Below are 21,199 nucleotides of genomic sequence, written 5' to 3' on the forward strand. Positions count from 1 at the left end.
TTGGGGCCCTATTCTATAGGTCATGGGGGTCCCAGAGGTTGTAGCTCCATCACAATAAGACAGATAAGTTGTAGCATGAGACGGATTCTGCAACCAACACAAGTGGCTCAGGTAGGGCAGCTCATCCAGGATGGCACATCAATGCGAGCTATGGCAAGAAGGTAGTGTCCAGAGCATGGAGGCGCTACTAGGAGGCAGGCCAGTACACTTAACTAGACCTCCATGCCTGCCATAGTAGATCTACTTGTACAGGCCCTTTCCTATATAAAAATGTTAAGGGGTACTCGGTTGCTCAGCATTTGGAACAAACTGTTCCGAAAGCTGGAGCCGGTTTTGGGAGCTCGTGATGTCATAGCCCCGCCCGCTCATGACATCATGCCCCACCCCTCAATGCAAGTCTATGGGACTACAGTCAAACAAAGACCCGGAGGCTGAGGTGGTTACGGGACAGAACTGCTCGCATGTTAGATGTGCTTCCACTAGCAGACACCAGGTGTACAAGAAAGATATAGTGAAGCTGAAGAGGATTCAAAGATGGATTCTAGATTTATAGGGACAGCATGTTGATCCAGGGATTTATTCTGACTGCCATATTTGGAGTCGGGAAGAAATTTTTACCTCTAGTATGAGGGTTTTTTTGCCTTCCTCTGGATCAACTCATTAGGGATATAGGTTGAACTTGATGGACTCTGGTCTTTTTTCAACCTTATGAACTATGTTACTATGCTATCTATCTATGTATCTCATATCTATATACACTGCTCAAAAAATAAAGGGAACACTTAAACAACATGTATCTCCAAGTCAATCCCACTTCTGTGAAATCACACTGTCCACTCAGGAAGCAACACGGATTGATGATCAATTTTACATGCTGTTGTTTATGTAAGGCAATTAGCAAGACACCCCCAATAAAGGAGTGGTTCTGCAGGTGTTGACAACAGACCACTTCTCAGTTCCTATGCTTCCTGGCTGATGTTTTGGTCACTTTTGAATGCTGGCTGTGCTTTCACTCTAGTTGTAGCATGAGACGGATTCTGCAACCAACACAAGTGGCTCAGGTAGGGCAGCTCATCCAGGATGGCACATCAATGCGAGCTATGGCAAGAAGGTAGTGTCCAGAGCATGGAGGCGCTACCAGGAGGCAGGCCAGTACATCAGGAGAAGTGGAGGAGGCCATAGGAGAGCAACAACCCAACAGCAGGACTGCTACATCCGCCTTTGTGCAAGGAGGAGCAGGAGGAGAACTGCCAGAGCCCTGCAAATTGACCTCCAGCAGGCCACAAATGTGCATGTGTCCACTCAAACGGTCAGAAACAGACTACATGAGGGTGGTGGTATGAGGGTCTGACGTCCACAGGTGGGGGTTGTACTTACAACCCAACACCGTGCAGGACATTTGGCATTTGCCAGAGAACATAAATTGGAAAATTCGCCACTGGGGCCCTGTGCTCTTCACAGATAAAAGCAGGCCCACACTGAGCACATGTGACAGATGTAACAGAGTCTGGAGACACCGTGGAGAACATTCTGCTGCCTGCAACATCCTCCAGCACGACCAGTTTGGCGTAGGGTCAGTAATGGTGGGGGGTGGGATTTATTTGGGGGAGGCCTGACTGCCATTAGGTACCAAGATGAGATCCTCAGACCCCTTATGAGACCATATGCTGGTGCAGTTGGCCCTGGGTTCCACCTAATGCAAGACAATGGTAGACCTCATGTGAGTGGAGTGTGTCAGCAGTTCCTGCAAGAGGAAGGCATTGATGCTATCTTAGTGTTTCCCTTTATTTTTTTCAGCAGTGTAGTATCTATCTATCTTTCTCATATCTATCTATCTATTATCTATCTGTCTATTATCTATCTATGTATTATCTATCTATCTATCTATCTGTCTATTATCTATCTATCTATCATCTATCTATCTCATATCTATCTATCTAGCTGTCTATTATCTATCTATCTGTCTATTATCTATCTATCATCTATCTATCTATCTTTCTATCTATCTATCTGTCTATTATCTTTCTATCTATTATCTATCTATCTCATATCTATCTATCTATCTATCTATCTATCTATCTATGTATTATCTATCTATCTGTCTATTATCTATCTATACCACATAACACATTTATGTCATCACCAATCTTACCTGATCTTTTAGTAGTCTCCATATGTAATCAATAGCACAAATGACACCAGTCCGCCCACAGCCAGCACTAAATACAGCAAAACATTATAAATGAATAAAAAGGATGTTTATATTATATAGATTTATATTTTACCTGATGCTTAGTATAGAATAATTGATTTTTCATTCTGCAGTTCTAGTAATCTGAATCTAGATGGCATTGTAGCTTCAAGAATTCCTCAGTTTGGTCAGATATATATTTTAGAAGAACTGTATTTGGTACTGCTGAACACATCACAGCATTCTATGAGATCTCCACATGGCTCACTTTCCTTACATAACCAGTGGTAGTGGAGACAAGAATGGTTTCCTAGTGGTATAATGTGGTAGAGGGGATTTATGAAGAAATGTAGGTATGTAACAATCAAAATATGAAGAGATTTTCCAGTACCGATCTTTACAAAGTATAGCGGGATGTTCCCAAAATATCTGTGACTTGAATGAGACTCTGCTGCAACAGAATTTCTGAGCTGAATTACTCCACCGGATTCTGCTCTGAAATTCTGCTGTGTAAATAGGACCTTAAAGGAGTACTGCAGTCATAGAGACTTATCCCCTAGAAACAGGATAGGGGATAAGTTTCTGATCGCGGGGGATCTGACCGCTGGGACCTCCTGCGATCTCTCATACGAGCATATGCACTGCCGCTGCTCTGAACGGCTAATGCTCCTGTCAACGACCTCACTAAGAGGTTCGACAGACACTCCCCCTCCATTCATGTCTATGGGAGAGGCGAGGATGCACGAACGTTGCATCTCCGCCTCTCCCATAGAGATACATGGAAGCAGAGCCGGGGCCTTGTACAGGAGATCGCGGGGGTCCCAGTGTTCGGACCACCTGCAATCAGACACTTATCCTCTATCCGGAAGATAAGGGATATGTTGTATTAGGCTGCAGTTCTCCTTTAAAGGAAAACTTTGGTACTTAACTTCTTATGCCCTATCCATAGGATAAAGGATAAGTGTCTGATCACAGGGGGTCCAACTGCTGGAACCCCCTGTGATCTCCAACCCGGCTCCCTGGCTCTCCTCATGCAGGGAGGGACCACAGCCCTGTTCATGGAACAGTGTTGACCACCGGATGATGCGATGGTCAACAGGCTCCCTCCATGCATCTCTATGGCAAAGCTGGAAATAAACAAGTACAGTGCAGGGATCACTGGGACTCCAAACAATCAGACACTAATCCCTTATCCTGTGCATTGGGGCTATAAAGTTAACTATTGTTAATGTTTTTTTTATTAGTTCAACTTCAATTTCAACTAATGACTTTACATGCATTACTGAATAAGCTCCACAAACAGGTTCTTTATTTCCAGAAGCTGACACCTTATGCTGGGAAAACTTCTATATAGAAATAAAATCACATGTTCCTTACCTGCAGTGGATACATATTGGTGGACTGTCATCTCTCTGGAGAAGACGAATGTCTTGTATCATTTGTAAAATGTACTCCACAGAAGACGGGACATCATGGTCAGGCCAGTTCTTGTAATGAATTTGATGAACTATTCGTATTTCCTGCACCAGAGAAGTGATAAGACACACACTTTTATTATATGCTGTGACCAGTTGAATCTGATTGAAGATCGTAAAAGATTCTTATGGAGTTTCTCTTTAAGAATGGTTACAGATCAACTGTCTTTATTTGTTCCCAAGAAGGCATAGAAAGCTTGATGGTTACAAATATAAAGGAACATTGCTAAGCTTAAAGGGGTTGTTCAAACATTTTTAAAAGTGATCATGGTAGGGAAAAAAAACATTGGTACTCACCTAATTGTCCACAGGCACCATTTTAACAGTGACAGTTCCCATTGCTGAGAACTGCCTGCTTGATATCATTTACTAAGGCAGATCACTGCTACAGAAGCACTTGAAGTGGATTGGCGGCAGGTAAGTATAATTTTTTCTTATCTTTTCTCTCACCTTGAGCATTTTTAAATATTAAAAAAATATTTATCTAGAAAAGCCTGTTAACTTAGTGGTTCACTTTTTGAGTGGTTCGGTGACTGTATGATACTTCACTAGTCCGCAGAGGGTTGGATTGCACCTAAAGTGGCTTTTGACTTTAACTTATTTTACAGTGCCATGGTGAAACCTTAGGAACTCCTAATCTTACCACTTCTTGCCTAGGATGTACCCATGAAGTTGTACGAGCTTTAGCAGGTCTTAGTGGCAACAAACTCACTAGATCCTATAGAATTACTCTCACCCACCATTAAAAGTAAGAAAGAAAGTACAGTCATATAGTCTATGTTCAAGTTCTTGTTAAAAGATGGGTACAAGAGGACCACTTACTTTGGTTTGCATCAACAGCAAACAACAATACAATTGCATCAGTACTTCAAAAGGTTCATCGTTAACCTGAGACATTTCATTGTTAACAGAATACTTTCACTTATAACATGGGGTTTACCAAATGTAAGTTCACTGTACACAGGCCAAAGATCTTACTTTTTAACCAGCTACTACTAACAGGGACCCCTTGTTCTTGTCCCAGTGTCACTCGCCTGTCCACTTGCTTACCGAAACAGCTTCCACAGGCTACAGGGTAACCAATCACCCACCTTACACAGTGTACTCAGGCCTCCCTTTGGCTTACCACAGGACTGAAGAGGTCATATAGCTCACAGATTCCAACCAACTCCTTGATGGCCTCTCCGTAATAATACTCTTTCTGCACTGTACTACCCTGGCCCTTCTCCAACTCTGGGCTCCTGTTGAAACTGTCATTAACCCATGCACAGCTACTAAAACTTTTTACAGATTCCAGTCCTTTAAAGTCAACTGTACCTACATGCTCTGGTCTACTTTCTCTTACGGGCTAAAAGCAGTTGTCTCTTAAAATTCATGGGGCTTCAATACACTCCTAACTGGTGCCAGACAATGCCCTTAAAAAACAGCCCTTTAGCCCCTCCTACTAGTATTGTGATGCAGCATTTTCACACATGCAACAGCATCATCCTTTTCATGGACCTACGCTGACGCAGACACCTCCACCTACAAGATGGCAGCCAGTGTAATTACTATCTCTGTTGTCCAGTAAGGGCTGCTTTATATCATGTTCTGCCAGCCCATTGAAACTTGGTACATATGGTGTTCAGAGAGTGCATGGGATACACAGTTACATAGCATATGCAATGTATGCAGTAAGTCTTCAGACCCTTTCACTTTTTCACATTTTGTTATGTTGCAGCCTTGTGCTTAAATAGAAAAAAAGTCAAATTTAGCCCACCATTCTGCACTATACCCCATAATGAGATAAGGAACACAGAATATTAGATTTAGAAATCTTTTCTAATTTATTGAAGAAGAAAATTATTTCATTGGCATAAGTATTCAGACCATTTACACAGTACCTAGTTAAAGCACTATTGGCATTGAATACAACCTCCAGCCTTCTTGGGTATGATTGGGTCTGACAAGGATTGCACACTTGGATTTGGACTTTTCCTTTTTAGCATTCTCCTCTGCAGATCCTCTCCAGCTTTGTCACTTTGGATAGTGGACAGCGATTTTCAGGTTTGTTCAGAGATGTTTGGGTTTAAGTCAGGGCCCTGGCTCAGCCACTCATGGACGTTCACAAAGTTGTCTCTAAGCCACTCCCCTGTTGTCTTAGCTGCATGCTTATTGGCTTGTTGGAAAGAGAACATTCGGCCCAAACACAGGGGATTGCGGGAGGTAAGAAATGGCTTTTTTTTTTATAGCAGGCAGCCAGGGCTTCTGTATTAAAAAAAACCTGCTGGAGCATCCCTTCAAAGAAACTGCAATTTTTGACCCTAAGGATTTAGTTGTGTCCATATTCTGAAAGTCATAACTTTGTCATTTTTCTGTGTACCTAGCCATCCAATGCCTTTTTTTTTTTTTTTTTGTGGAACAAGTTGTACCATACAGCTGACACCCAATACTGATGGCACAGGCACAGCTTCCGTGCTGACGCCATCTTTATGTCATACATATATCCCATCAGTAGTGTAAATATGTGGTCTATCTGCCAAAGTGTTTAATAAGTCTACCCATTAAAAAATATATAGAGGCAACTGATAAGCTTCACATGGGGATTTCTTCTGCAAAGAACTCAAATGTATTAAAAGCCCATTGTGTCAGAGCATGAGCTTAAAACAGGATCCTCGGGTACTCTAATACTCTTATTACTCTAACCCGGCCTAGCTAAATAACCTAGCTAAATTGAATATTAGTGACTTATCTAAATTGCACTTATACTTGTATAGGTTTTTAAAAACGTTAATATAATAAAACACATTTGCTTGTATTACAATGCAAAATGCAAAACAATCACAAGATGCTTACATTCCCATAAGTTACCGCCAACAGCTTGATGACATAGTCAGTCTTCTTATCCTCATTAGTCTAGGGAACAAGGACAGATCGTTAAAGGGACAGGAAAATTACAGTTCGCTACTTGAGCTAATGGTCCAAATAGTCATCACGCTACTTACACATGTAATAGAGAATGGCCCACACTGTAACACTTCGCATCCTACTTCTGCCCAGTAACGTTCACATTTTTTCTAGAAGTAGAGACACAATTTTTACAACTTTTTGTAAATAAATATTAATTTCAGGACATAATGAGGGACATTTATCATTGCATTTAGTGCTTTTTGTTTGCTTATATTTGTTGCAAAAAAGTTGCACGTGTGACTATTTTCCCTCCATCTTTTTGTTTCTTTAGTTGGCAAAGCAAAAAAATGAAAAGTTGCTTACCAAAGCAAAAACTAATTTTGAACTTGTAGTGGTCATAGATTTATCGAAAGTCACAAAAAGGTTGCATCGCATGAAAAACACCACTAAATTTACTCCAGCTCAACCATGGAGCAGAAAAAGCCACTACCTAAGCAAAAAAGAAACACAGTTCATGGTAAATTGCAAGGCGGATATTAAGGGCAATGGAGAGATTTGGGAAAACCAGGACGGAAAAAGAGTGGTGGAGTTGTCCAGAGAAAAACAATGATATTGCTTTACTAATCTATACATCATCGGTCTGTTGAAGTTCCGGAAGGAAAGAAACAGCTGTCACCAATCAGTGCACACTGGCGTCTTCCACCTGCTATAGCTGCATGCCGCAGCTCCATGTCTGTATAGACTTTTGAAAAATCAAAGCAAAAAGTTCACTGTACGGGTGAGTGCCTTTGTTTTTCCTTTCACTTGGATCTAATCTATACAAGGACCTCTCAAAAATGAGTAAAGCAAGTTGATTGTTTGCTATGAGCAACTAAAACACTCTTTATCTACACAAGTTTTTAAAAATAGAAAAAAGCCAGCAGGCAAGCAGGAGAGAAAAATGCACCCCAGGTAGGCTACTATGCATCCCTCCTTCACTAAAAACTACAAACAGTGGGTTACTGGTGTGTTTGCCAAAATTGTTCACCTGCAATGCTTCAGACAAACATTAAATACAATAGCAAAAAAAATAAAAAATCATAGGGTACAAATCCTAGACATATATTAGGGTGCATTCACACCACATTTAGTCAGTACAGGGACTGGATCCGGCTGGTGGGAGTGAAAACTGTGCGCTCACGTACCCCAGCCCCGATTTCATTCATTTGAATGAGCCAAACGGAGTCAGGTAGTGACTCTGGTCGGCTCATTTTTGCCCCATATCTGGTTTTCTGACTGGAACAGGACTGTAGTATACCACTGTTTTAGGTTCGGTCACAAAACCGGATATGTGTCAAAAATGAGCTGACTCAAGTCACTATCGAGTCATATATATATATATATATATATATATATATATATATGCAAATATAATGCAGCACACCACGAATGCAGTCAAAAAGTGTTGGTTTATTCCATTTTGTGCAAAAGACAACGTTTCACCAGCCTCTCACTGGCTTTTTCAAGTGAGGAATAGTGACATATTCAGGGTATATATGGGCCGCCCTAGGACCGCCCACATAGTCATGTGATCAATTACAGATTTCATTTGCATATCAAAACAACATATAGTGGTAAGTGACAGTGTTACCAGATCCATATATCAAAACATCAAAACAAAAGGTGCATCATTAATATATACATACATGCACACATCGGTGCCAGTAGGTAATGGCGACTAATCATGTGTAGTATCATATTTAAGATCATTATGGTCTCCAGTGATAACAGTTCATAGGTAGTGTCAGCGGTGACTGTGATTACCTCACAGGGATGTGCCATGATGTCCAAGAAGTGCGAAGTTCACCGTTTCTCCTGGAGAGCTGGATGGCGCGTATCTCAATTCCACTTCCGGGTTCGTGAACCGGTTCCTGTCTATTGGTCGCGCGCCGACGCATCCATAGTAACCGCTCACCCAGATGTTCCGTCAAATGCGCATGCTCCAGGAGGGTACGGTGGGGAAAAAATGTGTCTCCGTATCACTGCAGTGTGCACATGCGTGTAGGAAAAGCGTCCATGGTTACCAGTATCTCAGACCCGTTTTGCATAGTAGAGTATCGCAGCGTCTGAACAGGGCAAGTTTGCACAACGGGTGGTGAAGAGTAATCACAGTCACCGCTGACACTACCTATGAACTGTTATCACTGGAGACCATAATGATCTTAAATATGATACTACACATGATTTGTCGCCATTACCTACCGGCACCGATGTGTGCATGTATGTATATATTAATGATGCACCTTTTGTTTTGATGTTTTGATATATAGATCTGGTAACACTGTCACTTACCACTATATGTTGTTTTGATATGCAAATTATATCTGTAATTGATCACATAACTATGTGGGCGGTCCTAGGGCGGCCCATATATACACTGTATATGTCACTATTCCTCACTTGAAAAAGCCAGTGTGAGGCTGGCGAAACGTTGTCTTTTGCACGTTATGGAATAAACCAACACTTTTGACTGTATTCGTGGTGTGCTGCATTATATTTGCATATCTGGATTAAGGAACCGGTGGACCCAGGCTCCAACTATGCGAGCACCCCGCATCCATTATCAGCTCATATTGCTTGATGTGCTGCTTCTATTTTGATTTTTATATATATATATATATATATATATATTTTATTTATTTTTTTTCCTCAGGGAAGCGAGGATTGGGTAAAGACATAGAATCCTCTAAAGAAAGTGTGTCTTGAGAGGGCTGGGATTCAGACAAACATTCAGATTGTGTGCCCTCACCTTCAGAGGTCATAGTAAGCAACAACTGCTCAGCGGCATTAGATAGAGAAATGTGTTCTTTCTTATTTGGGTCTTCTTGCCTCTAATGTTAGACATTTTGTTAACAGGATAAACAAAGGAAATATGGGCGAAAAAATTAAAAAAATACTTGTTGAGAGGATAAAACACCCAAAAACGGATGACACCAACAACAAGCAAAAATTTCTAGGTAAACCAACTTACACCCTGGCTCTGACAGTTGGCCTCTGATCTAAACTAAAATTTATGTAATGCCGTGCAACTTTTATAAGCAAAAGAGCAAAAAACGAGTTCCTAAGCAAAAAAAAGGCATTTTTGCATACATGTGACATATTTATCAACAGGCTGAGACCAGTGCATAAATAAGTCTCACGTAAAGAAAAATTTACTAAGAAAAGCAATAAATAAGCAAACAATGATAAATCTCCCCCATTTTCCTACAATAAGAGAGATAAAATACCATACTATTCTAAGCTCACCTTCCCCATTTCAAATTCCATACAGGCCATGACAATAATCTGGAAGACAAAATATATATTAATATGTTAAAAGAGTTTTCATGACTACAGATGAACTTGACAGAGATGGTGACTGACAATAAGATGACTTGACTTACTGATGACAGACTTGTGGCTACATGACTTTAGGCTTGAGGCCTCCAATGCTCTGGGCACAGACACTGGAACAACTTGACTGCACTGGACCTCAGCAGAAGTAGCAATGTGCTAAGAGAGAGATTGCAGCCCCTCCCCTTGTTATATAGGGGGGCTGTGCAAGGAGCCCATAGGTCACTTGGGGGGGGGGGTCACCTGGTCACTGGAGCCCTCTGGGTAACAATCATGTGGTACAAAGTAGGGATGTCCCGATACCATTTTTTTAAGACCGAGTACGAGTACCGATACTTTAATTCTAGTACTCGCCGATACCAAGTACGAGTACTTATATTTTAAAGGGAATCTGACACCAGGGTGACGCGGTTTCTGGCGCTGCTTACCGTGCCGATATGTGGGTTCCTTGTTGTGTACAATATAGGCTGCTGCAGTAGTATGAGCCAAGATTTCTCTCTTCTCCATTGGACAGAACAGGGAATTTGCATTGGGGGTGAGACCGATGACCACATGGTGAACAGCGATAGAAACCGGGTCACCTGCACTATCTACCTATAAATTCAAGTTAGTGCAGGTGACTCTGCTGTAAGATTGCCTTTAATAGTAGGTAGTATCCCCTTGCAGACATTAGCAGCAGCCCCCTGGCAGTCATTAGTAGCAGCCCCCCTTGTAGACAGCAGCCCCCCTGTAGACCACAGCCCCCCTTTAGGCAATGGGCCCCCATTTAAACAGCAGCAGGGCCCCCCCTTAAGAATGCAGCAAGCCCCCCCTTTAGACAGCAGCAGCCCCCCCCCTTTAGACAGCAGCAGGGCCCCCCCTTTACACAGCAGCAGGGCCCCCCTTTAGACAGCAGCAGGGCCCCCCCTTTAGACAGCAGCAGGGCCCCCTTTAGACAGCAGCAGGGCCCCCCCTTTAGACAGCAGCAGGGCCCCCCTTTAGACAGCAGCAGGGCCCCCCCTTTAGACAGCAGCAGCCCCCCTCCCCCGTTTAGACAGCAGCAGGGTTCCCCCGCTTAGACAGCAGCAGGGCCTCCCCTTTAGACAGCAGCAGGGCCCCCCCTATTAGACAGCAGAAGGCCCCCCGTTTAGACAGCAGCAGGGTTCCCCCGCTTAGACAGCAGCAGGGCCCCCCCCACTTAGACATTAGTAGCAGCCCCCTCCTTGCAGGCAGCTCACCTCCTCTGTCGGGTGCTAGTGCTGCCGCTCTGCTGCCCCGTTCTCCCGTCCTCCGGTCCACATCGTGTCATCCAATGGAGGAGCATGTGACATACACGTCACTCTGCTTCCTGCGCAGCATTATGCAGGGTGCAGGGGAGGAGGTGGAGTGACGTGTGTGTCACATGCTTCTTCATGGAACACTATGATGCGGACGGGAGGATGGAAGAACGGGGCATCAGAGCGGCACCAGGTATCGGGCATGGTATCGGGCATATTAAACGAGTCCCCGATACCATGCAAATGGCTATTATCAGCCCCGATACCGATACCAGTATCGGTATCGGGACATCCCTAGTACAAACATTAAACAACAGTACATTAAATGAGACAAACCTATATACATAATGGGGGCATGCTGCAGGGGAGCCCTGGGGACATGCAGGGATTCTGCCTGACAGGGCAGGAGGACAGTACGGGGCCACATCATCCCGTACTGGGACATCACACTATTGCATAGTTCATAGAGATATTCCACAAATCTTGTTGCACAGTTCATGTGAACATTGCACTTGTAATAATTGCACTTATGATGTACACTGTTTAAAAAAACAAAGGGAACACTTAAGCAACACAACGTAACTCCAAGTCAATCACACTTCTGTGAAATCCACTCAGGAAGCAACAATGATTGACAATCAATTTCACATGCTGTTGTGCAAATGGAACAGACAACAGGTGGAAATTATGGGCAATTAGCAAGACACCCCCAATGAAGGAGTGGTTTTGCAGGTGGTGACCACAGACAACTTCTCGGTTTCTATGCTTCCGGGCTAAGGTTTTGGTCACTTTTGAATGCTGGCGGTGTTTTCACTCTAGTGGTAGCATGAGATGGAGTTTACAACCCACACAAGTGGCTCAGGTAGTGCAGCTCATCCAGGATGGCACATCAATACGAGCTGTGGCAAGAAGGTTTGCTGTGTCTGTCATCGTAGTGTCCAGAGCATGGAGGCACCACCAGGAGACAGGCCAGTACATCAGGAGATGTGGAGGAGGCCGTAGGAGGGCAACAACCCAGCAGCAAGGATGAGCAGGAGGAGCACTGCCATGGCCCTGCAAAATGACCTCCAGAAGGCCACAATTGTGGTCAGAAACAGACTCCATGAGGGTGGTATGAGGGCCCGACATCCACAGGTGGGGGTTGTGCTTACAGCCCAGCACCATGCAGTACGTTTGGCATTTGCCAGAGAACACCAAGTTTGGCAAATTCGCCACTGGCACCCTGTGCTCTTCACAGATGAAAGCAGGTTCACACTGAGCACATGTGACAGATGTGATAGAGTCTGGAGACGCCGTGGAGAACGTTCTGCTGCTTGCAACATCCTCAAGCATGACTGGTTTGGCGGTGGGTCAGTAATGGTGTGGGTTGGCATTTCATTGGGGCCGCACAGCCCTCCATGTGCTTGCCAGAGGTAGCCTGACTGCCATTAAGTACCGAGATGAGATCCTCAGACCCCTTGTGAGACCATATGCTCGTGCGGTTGGCCCTGGATTCCTCCAAATGCAAGACAATGCTAGACCTCATGTGGCTGGAGTGTGTCAGCAGTTCCTGCAAGAGGAAGGCATTGATGCTATGGACTGACCCGCCCATTCCCCAGACCTGAATCCGATTGAGCACATCTGGGACATCATGTCTCGCTCCATCCACCAACACCATGTTGCACCACAGACTGTCCAGGAGTTGGTGTTTGCTTTAGTCCAGGTCTGGGAGGACATCCGTCAGGAGACCATCCGCCACCATCCGCCACCATCAGGAGCGTGCCCAGGCATTGTAGGGACGTCATATGGGCACGTTGAGGCCACACACTACTGAGACTCATTTTGACTTGTTTTAAGGACATTACATCAAAGTTGGATCAGCCTGTAGTGGTGTTTTCCACTTTGATTTTGATTGTGACTCCATATCCAGACCTCCATAGGTTGATACATTTGATTTCCATTGATAATTTTTGTGTGATTTTGTTGTCAGCACATTCAACTATGTAAAGACAAAAGTATTTCATATGATTAGTTCATTCATTCAGATATAGGATGTGTTATCTTAGTGTTCCCTTTATTTTTTTGAGCAGTGTATATTGCACTGTATCCCTTTAGATTCAAACTGAATCTAAGCTGAATCTGAGCATAGGAGCTAAGAAGTAGGCACGTGACGCTAACCCGGATACATGAATGAAGCAAGTTTGGGACCACAGGTTTTAGTTTGATTGTATAGCACCCACTATGCACATCATAACACTGGAATAGGATTTATTTATTTTTGCAAATGGCACATTTTAGGGATACAGTGCAAGATACATCATAAGTGCAATTATTACATGTGCAATATTCCCATGAACTGTGCAACAAGATTTGTGGAATATCTCTATGAACTGTGCAATAGGATACGTGCAATATCTCTTCCAACTGTGCAATATTATTTATGCTCCCATACATGATATTCTGGGCTTTATGGGATGATTACAGGGGCGGACATATCACTTGTTCAGCCGGTTCGGCTGCACAGGGGCCCAGCGTGTTAGGGGGCCCCCTAGTAGCCCAGGTCACAGCCTGGACCTCACAGTCTGGGCCCCTGCAGGGCCCCCTGCCAGTACTTCATACTAAATGCTGCAGCAACAGGTCCCGGACCTGCCGCTGACAGCAGTAATTTACCTCGGCCGGGCGAGAGGACAGGCCAGGGGCTGATGGGAACAGACGTGCCCCGCGCAGGCACGCACGTCTGTTCCAAGCCCCTGACGTCACGTGTCATGGCCTCTGACCCCGGCAGAAGCGACAGGAGCAGCAAACCCTCCCGCCTCACACGGCCGCATCGCTGAGCAGATGAGGTGAGGAGAGTGACGGTCGGGTGCAGGGCGGTGGGGGGGGTGGGGAGGGGGTTGTAATGATGAAGAAGAGGACAGGAGGGGTGTTGAAGAGGTTGGTGGTGTAATGATAAGAAAGATTGGGAGTCTGGGAGAGCGTAGTGTTCATAAGGAGGACCAGAGGGGGGGTCAGGGGGGTAATGATTAGGGGGTTTAATGTTGATGAGAAGGACTGGGGTGGGGGGTGTCAGCTGTGTAATACTGATGAGGTGCTTAAGGTATATGGGGTGATGAGGAGACTGAGGATGGGGTGATGAGGAGACTGAGGATGGAGTGCATGGGGTGATGAGGAGACTGAGGATGGAGTGCATGGGGTGATGAGGAGACTGAGGATGGGGTGCATGGGGTGATGAGGAGACTGAGGATGGAGTGCGTGGGGTGATGAGGAGACTGAGGATGGAGTGCGTGGGGTGATGAGGAGACTGAGGATGGAGTGCATGGGGTGATGAGGAGACTGAGGATGGGGTGCGTGGGGTGTATGGGGTGATGAGGAGACTGAGGATGGGGTGATGAGGAGACTGAGGATGGAGTGCATGGGGTGATGAGGAGACTGAGGATGGAGTGCATGGGGTGATGAGGAGACTGAGGATGGAGTGCATGGGGTGATGAGGAGACTGAGGATGGGGTGCATGGGGTGATGAGGAGACTGAGGATGGGGTGATGAGGAGACTGAGGATGGAGTGCATGGGGGGATGAGGAGACTGAGGATGGGGTGCGTGGGGTGTATGGGGTGATGAGGAGACTGAGGATGGAGTGCATGGGGTGATGAGGAGACTGAGGATGGAGTGCGTGGGGTGTATGGGGTGATGAGGAGACTGAGGATGGAGTGCATGGGGTGATGAGGAGACTGAGGATGGAGTGCATGGGGTGTATGGGGTGATGAGGAGACTGAAGATGGGGTGTGTGGGGTGTATGGGGTGATGAGGAGACTGAGGATGGGTTGTGTGGGGTGTATGGGGTGATGAGACTGAAGATGGGGTGCGTGGGGTGTATGGGGGTGATGAGGAGACTGAGGATGGGGTATATGGGGGTGATGAGGAGACTGAGGATGGAGTGCATGGGGTGATGAGGAGACTGAGGATGGGGTGATGAGGAGACTGAGGATGGAGTGCATGGGGTGATGAGGAGACTGAGGATGGAGTGCATGGGGTGATGAGGAGACTGAGGATGGAGTGCATGGGGTGATGAGGAGACTGAGGATGGGGTGCGTGGGGTGAATGGGGTGATGAGGAGACTGAGGATGGAGTGCGTGGGGCGATGAGGAGACTGAGGATGGGGTGATGAGGAGACTGAGGATGGAGTGCATGGGGGGATGAGGAGACTGAGGATGGGGTGCGTGGGGTGATGAGGAGACTGAGGATGGAGTGCATGGGGTGATGAGGAGACTGAGGATGGGGTGCGTGGGGTGATGAGGAGACTGAGGATGGAGTGCGTGGGGTGATGAGGAGACTGAGGATGGAGTGCATGGGGTGATGAGGAGACTGAGGATGGAGTGCATGGGGTGATGAGGAGACTGAGGATTGAGTGTGTGGGGTGTATGGGGTGATGAGGAGGCTGAAGATGGGGTGTGTGGGGTGTATGGGGTGATGAGGAGACTGAGGATGGGTTGTGTGGGGTGTATGGGGTGATGAGACTGAGGATGGAGTGCATGGGGTGATGAGGAGACTGAGGATGGAGTGTATGGGGTGATGAGGAGACTGAGGATGGAGTGTATGGGGTGATTCAGTGGTGTATCGTGGTTGGCAGTATTATATTCAGGGGTACAGTGGTTGGCAGTATTATATTCAGGGGTACAGTATTTGGCAGTATTATATTCAGGGGTACAGTGGTTGGCAGTATTTAGGGAGTACAGTGGTTGGCAGTATTATATTCAGGGGTACAGTATTTGGCAGTATTATATTCAGGGGTACAGTGGTTGGCAGTATTTTGGGAGTACAGTGGTTGGCAGTATTATATTCAGGGATACAGTGGTTGGCAGTATTCAGGGGGTACAGTGGTTGGCAGTATTATATTCAGGGGTACAGTGGTTGGCAGTATTATATTCAGGGGTACAGTGGTTGGCAGTATTCAGGGGGTACAGTGGTTGGCAGTATTATATTCAGGGGTACAGTGGTTGGCAGTATTATATTCAGGGGGTACAGTGGTTGGCAGTATTATATTCAGGGGTACAGTGGTTGGCAGTATTATATTCATGGAGTACAGTGGTTGGCAGTATTATATTCAGGGGGTACAGTGGTTGGCAGTATTATATTCGGGGGTACAGTGGTTGGCAGTATTATATTCAGGGGTACAGTGGTTGGCAGTATTCAGGGGGTACAGTGGTTGGCAGTATTATATTCAGGGGGTACAGTGGTTGGCAGTATTCAGGGGGTACAGTGGTTGGCAGTATTATATTCAGGGGGTACAGTGGTTGGCAGTATTCAGGGGGTACAGTGGTTGGCAGTATTATATTCGGGGGTACAGTGGTTGGCAGTATTATATTCAGGGGTACAGTGGTTGGCAGTATTATATTCATGGAGTACAGTGGTTGGCAGTATTATATTCAGGGGTACAGTGGTTGGCAGTATTATATTCATGGAGTACAGTGGTTGGCAGTATTATATTCAGGGGTACAGTGGTTGGCAGTATTATATTCATGGAGTACAGTGGTTGGCAGTATTATATTCAGGGGTACAGTGGTTGGCAGTATTATATTCGGAGGTACAGTGGTTGGCAGTATTATATTCAGGGGTACAGTGGTTGGCAGTATTATATTCAGGGGGTACAGTGGTTGGCAGTATTATATTCAGGGGTACAGTATTTGGCAAGGTTATAATGATTATTGTCATCATACAGAGGATGAGGATCTACTGACAAATGAAGGAACCAATGATGTCCAGGTGTCAGACTCTGCAGAGAAGACGGAAGAAATCCTGGTGTCTGGACCAGAGGAAGAAGAAAAGTAAAGACAACAGAGAAGACGTCACTCAGGTCAGTGATATCATTGTGTATTTTCCTAACTGTCCCATCAGAGCTGTAGTCACTGATATCATTGTGTAGTCTCCTGACTGTCCCATCAGCTGTAGTCACTTCAGACATGATGGGAGTTGCAGCTTTCCAACATCTCGGGAGCCACTTGAACCAAGGTGATTGGTGGGGGTCCCATGAGTCAGACCCCCACCATAAAAATGGGCTGTTTATTTTAAAATGCCTGGGCCTATTTTTGGTCCCAGTCTGGCCCTGCCTGTAAGTCACTTCTATCATTAAGGATAAGAAGCCAAGGAACCAGGGGGTGCCAAGGGGTGTCATGCTAAGTCCAGGGGTGCGAATGTAAAGGGGAGCACTGCCCTCTGCCTCCCAGCTAGATACGGGTCAGGCTGACCTGGGGGAGTACTCACTGGGCCGCACACTGAGAGGGACAGGGGCCACCCGGAGCCCACCTCAGGAGTCGTTCCATCCACCTGTGGTGGACAAGGCAAGTGGCGACACTACATGCGCGGATTAAGTGGAGGCCCCCCCGGTGGGGTCTAGGTACATGAGGGGGCACAGTGCTGGGGGGGGGGGGCCCAGGCACATTCTTTGCACAGGGGCCCTCTGCTGTCTGTGTCCGCCCCTGGATGATTAGGTCCTTCCTTAGAATAGCAGCAATTTTTCCAGTGTGCATAACATAACTAATACCTAGCGATATCTCATATATATATGTGGCTATATGGACATTCTGTTTTGCCCCAGATAATAACTGCTATGTGGATATATGTGAAATAATACAAGTGCAATTTGGATGTGCTATAATAAGAGGCCTATGGACATAAATATATACTGTCTGCAGGAGATTGTGAATAGACAGCACGAGGCCTCTGGGATGTAATGTTATTGATTAGACCTTCTCTCTGGATACACCCATCTGCAAGAATAGAGAGGTATAATCCTGAGCTAAGTGAGTCCCTGACAATGAACTATATACCATTCTGTTACTTTATATGATAGCGTGGACACTAAGATGACGGCCGCTATTTATGTGTATTGAATATATACACCCGTTTTTCTTTTCTTTGTTTTCTGAGCTTTTTATTACCTATTATTAAAAGCTAAGTTTTAAATCTCACTGTGCCATCAGTGCTACATAATGTGTCATGTACCTGTGTGTCAATCACATGACCATGTCTATCACTTGAAGAAAACATGGAATGTCCATGGTGAATGACTGGAATTAAAGTGGTACTATCTTGTGGATAGGTGTGTCTGATCCTAGAATGTGGTGTATCTGATCTTCAGAATGTGGCCCTGACTCTGCACACGGCACAGAGTGGCATATCTGCAGGCATTGTTTATGGGACGGCTGGAGATCCCTAAGTGCTGGTCTTAGGTATCTCTGGCATTCCCTATGATTCGGGAATGTGCCAACTTGCCACTCCATTCTGAAGATCACATGAGATCCGACTGCTGGAATAGGGGATAATGCCCAGATTATTAGAAAATTATATAACCGTTTATTATTAAAAGAAAATCGTTTATTTGCTTAAACCTGAACATTCTTTTATATATGTTTTCATTTGTTTATATCTCTTTTTTAGTGTATACACTGGTAGGAAGCCCCGAACATATATATTAAAAACAAAAGTCCTGACAGATGCCATGCATTCATCGATCACAACCAAGTTTGTAAAAAACTCATGCGGTTGCTATTAAAAGGATGCCTGTGACAGATGGCATACAATATATAGAAATGAACAAAAGCAAGCAGCTATAAATGTGCACACCTAAGAAAATAATCCTTACTTAATGCACAGACCACAACATGTTAAAAACATGAGATACACAAAAATAATCATGACTGCCCTCTGTGGTGAATTTCCTTTAATAATGCTAGAAGATATAACACACCAATGTGTTAAAAGAAAAAAAAATACCACAAAGCCCCAATATAAGGGTATCTCAGAAATGCTGACAGATAAATACACATAACAACGATAACATCATTGTTACATAGATACACAATTTATAAGGTTAAAAAGGGATGGGTCCATAAAGTTAAAGGGCTACTCCACCCCTAGACATCTTATCCCCTATTCAAAGGTAAGGGGATAAGATGTCTGATCGCAGGGGTCCTCCCTTCTGCACCCGGCATTCGGTGAGTGCAGCGCCGAGGCTCGAGCTGTCACGGCCACACCCCACTTGTGATATGACGACCACGCCCCCTCAATGCAAGTCTATGGGAGAGGGCGTGACGGCCATCACGCCCCCTCCCATAACGTCACAAGCCTCCACCCCGCATCACCAGTCATCTGGCACGGAGCGAAGTTCGCTTTGTGCACTGGATGTCTGGGGTGCCGCAGCCGGGATCGCAGGGGTCCCCATCAGCGGGACACCCGCGATCAGATATCTTATCTCCTATCCTTTGGATAGGGGATAAGATGTCTAGGGGAGGAGTACCCCTTTAATTTATTACCCTACTGTGTTGATCCAGAAGAAGGCATAAAGCCCCCTATGAGGTTGACCCAATTGCCCTATAGTTTAGCAACAGCTTAAGGCTCCCTGTTTGGGAACAGACTGCAATCTGTGTGCTCTCTCCCAGGCGCCTATTTTTTGTGTTTTTCTTTTTTTAGTTTCTGATCTGTGTATCCTGTGGACAACGTCAGATTCCGTGGACTATGTCAATGAGCAAAAAAAAGTTTTTTATTTAAATAAAATGGTTAATGAGGGCAAGTGGGGGAGTGTTTTTGTAATAAAATATTTTTTAACATGTTTTTATTTTTAAATTTGTATTTACTTTACAGGCTTAGTAGTGGAAACTGTCTCATAGATGAAGTCCATTACTAAGCCGGGGCTTAGCCTTAGCTCCAGAAACCGCTATTACAAAAAACACTCCCCCACAAGCCATCTTTAACCATTTTATATAAATAAATAAAAAATGCTGGTCATCGAAATAGTCCACAGAATGTGAGCAGTCTGAAATGAGAAGAAAAGAAAAAAAAACAAAAAAGGGGTTAGTACATTTAGGGCACTTTCCCCTGGACTTTCAATAACTCTCAAAAGGAAAGGGCTGCTGTGCTCCTGCACATTTTCCCCCTAACCTTTTTACCTGTGCAGGTATTTGTTAAAAGGCTCTCTTTGTTCCCAGAACAGTATGGGTCCATGAAGGAAAACCCCACTAAGAGGTTTATGCTATAAAATAGGAATGTTCCTTCAAGTACTACAAGTACCAGCTTCATTTACTAATTGGCACCTTGGTTATTTTCAATAAACATCTGACATGTTCTGTAACCATTTTACTACATTCACATTAAGTTTTCTGAGGACGTGACTGGGGATATGACGTCACGCCATGCCCCCTCCATTCATGTCTATGGGAGGGGGCGTGGTGGCCGTCACCCCCCCTCCCATAGACATGAATGGAGGGGGCGTGGCGTGATGTCACGTCCCCAGTACCGGAAACCCAGAGGTTTCCGAAACTGGAGATTGAGCACCCGCATAGAATGTGCGAATAGGAGCCGATACTCTCTACTGTCTATATTACCGTATTTTTCGCCGTATAACTGGGGGGAAAAAGTCGGTGCGTCTTTTACGGCGAATACACCCCTATCGCGGCGGTCCCTGCGGCCATCAACGGGCTAATACAGGACATCATCGATCGCGGTGATGCCCAGTATTAACCCTTCAGACGCGCCGATCAAAGCTGACCACCGCGTCTGTAGGGAAAGTGACACTAACCCGGATATTCAGTCGGGCTGTTCGGGACCGCCGCGATTTCACCGCGGCGGTCCCAAACAGCCCGACTGAATAGCCGGGTTAGTGCTTACAGGACACCGGGGGGGGGGGACCTTACCTGCCTCCTCGGTGTCTTCTCCGTTCAGGGATCCCCTGTATGACCGGCGCTCTCCTTCCTCGTCATCACGTCGTCGCGTACGTGCGTCGGTGTGCGTAACGACGTGATGGCGGCGACGGAGAGCGAGGATACCCGGCCGGCAGCAGAGATGTTCCGGAGCGACGGGGACACGGCGACAGCGATGGAGCGACATCCAGGGCAGCGGTGACGGGTCCGGAGCGGCGGGGACACGTGAGTATTACCTCCTCCTATGCAGTGGTCTTCAATCTGCGGACCTCCAGATGTTGCAAAACTACAACTCCCAGCATGCCCGGACATGCTGGGAGTTGTAGTTTTGCAACATCTGGAGGTCC

The 21,199-nt window shown here is 45.6% G+C and overlaps 1 protein-coding gene across 5 annotated transcripts in view; it reads right to left on the minus strand.

The window, feature by feature from the left end:
- The window catches only part of PTPN22 (protein tyrosine phosphatase non-receptor type 22), a 146,395-nt gene that overhangs the window by 37,719 nt on the left and 87,477 nt on the right, over positions 1 to 21,199 (minus strand). For all 5 annotated transcript variants that reach the window (XM_056558336.1, XM_056558334.1, XM_056558337.1 and 2 more), the window contains 5 exons: positions 9,841 to 9,879; positions 6,651 to 6,722; positions 6,502 to 6,561; positions 3,569 to 3,711; positions 2,153 to 2,219 (listed from right to left, as the gene is read on the minus strand). In XM_056558336.1, the coding sequence (XP_056414311.1) occupies positions 2,153 to 2,219; positions 3,569 to 3,711; positions 6,502 to 6,561; positions 6,651 to 6,722; positions 9,841 to 9,879 (381 nt within the window). The remainder of the gene's footprint in view (positions 1 to 2,152; positions 2,220 to 3,568; positions 3,712 to 6,501; positions 6,562 to 6,650; positions 6,723 to 9,840; positions 9,880 to 21,199) is intronic.

Source organism: Hyla sarda, chromosome 2, assembly GCF_029499605.1.
Source record: "Hyla sarda isolate aHylSar1 chromosome 2, aHylSar1.hap1, whole genome shotgun sequence".
Lineage (NCBI taxonomy): Eukaryota > Metazoa > Chordata > Amphibia > Anura > Hylidae > Hyla > Hyla sarda.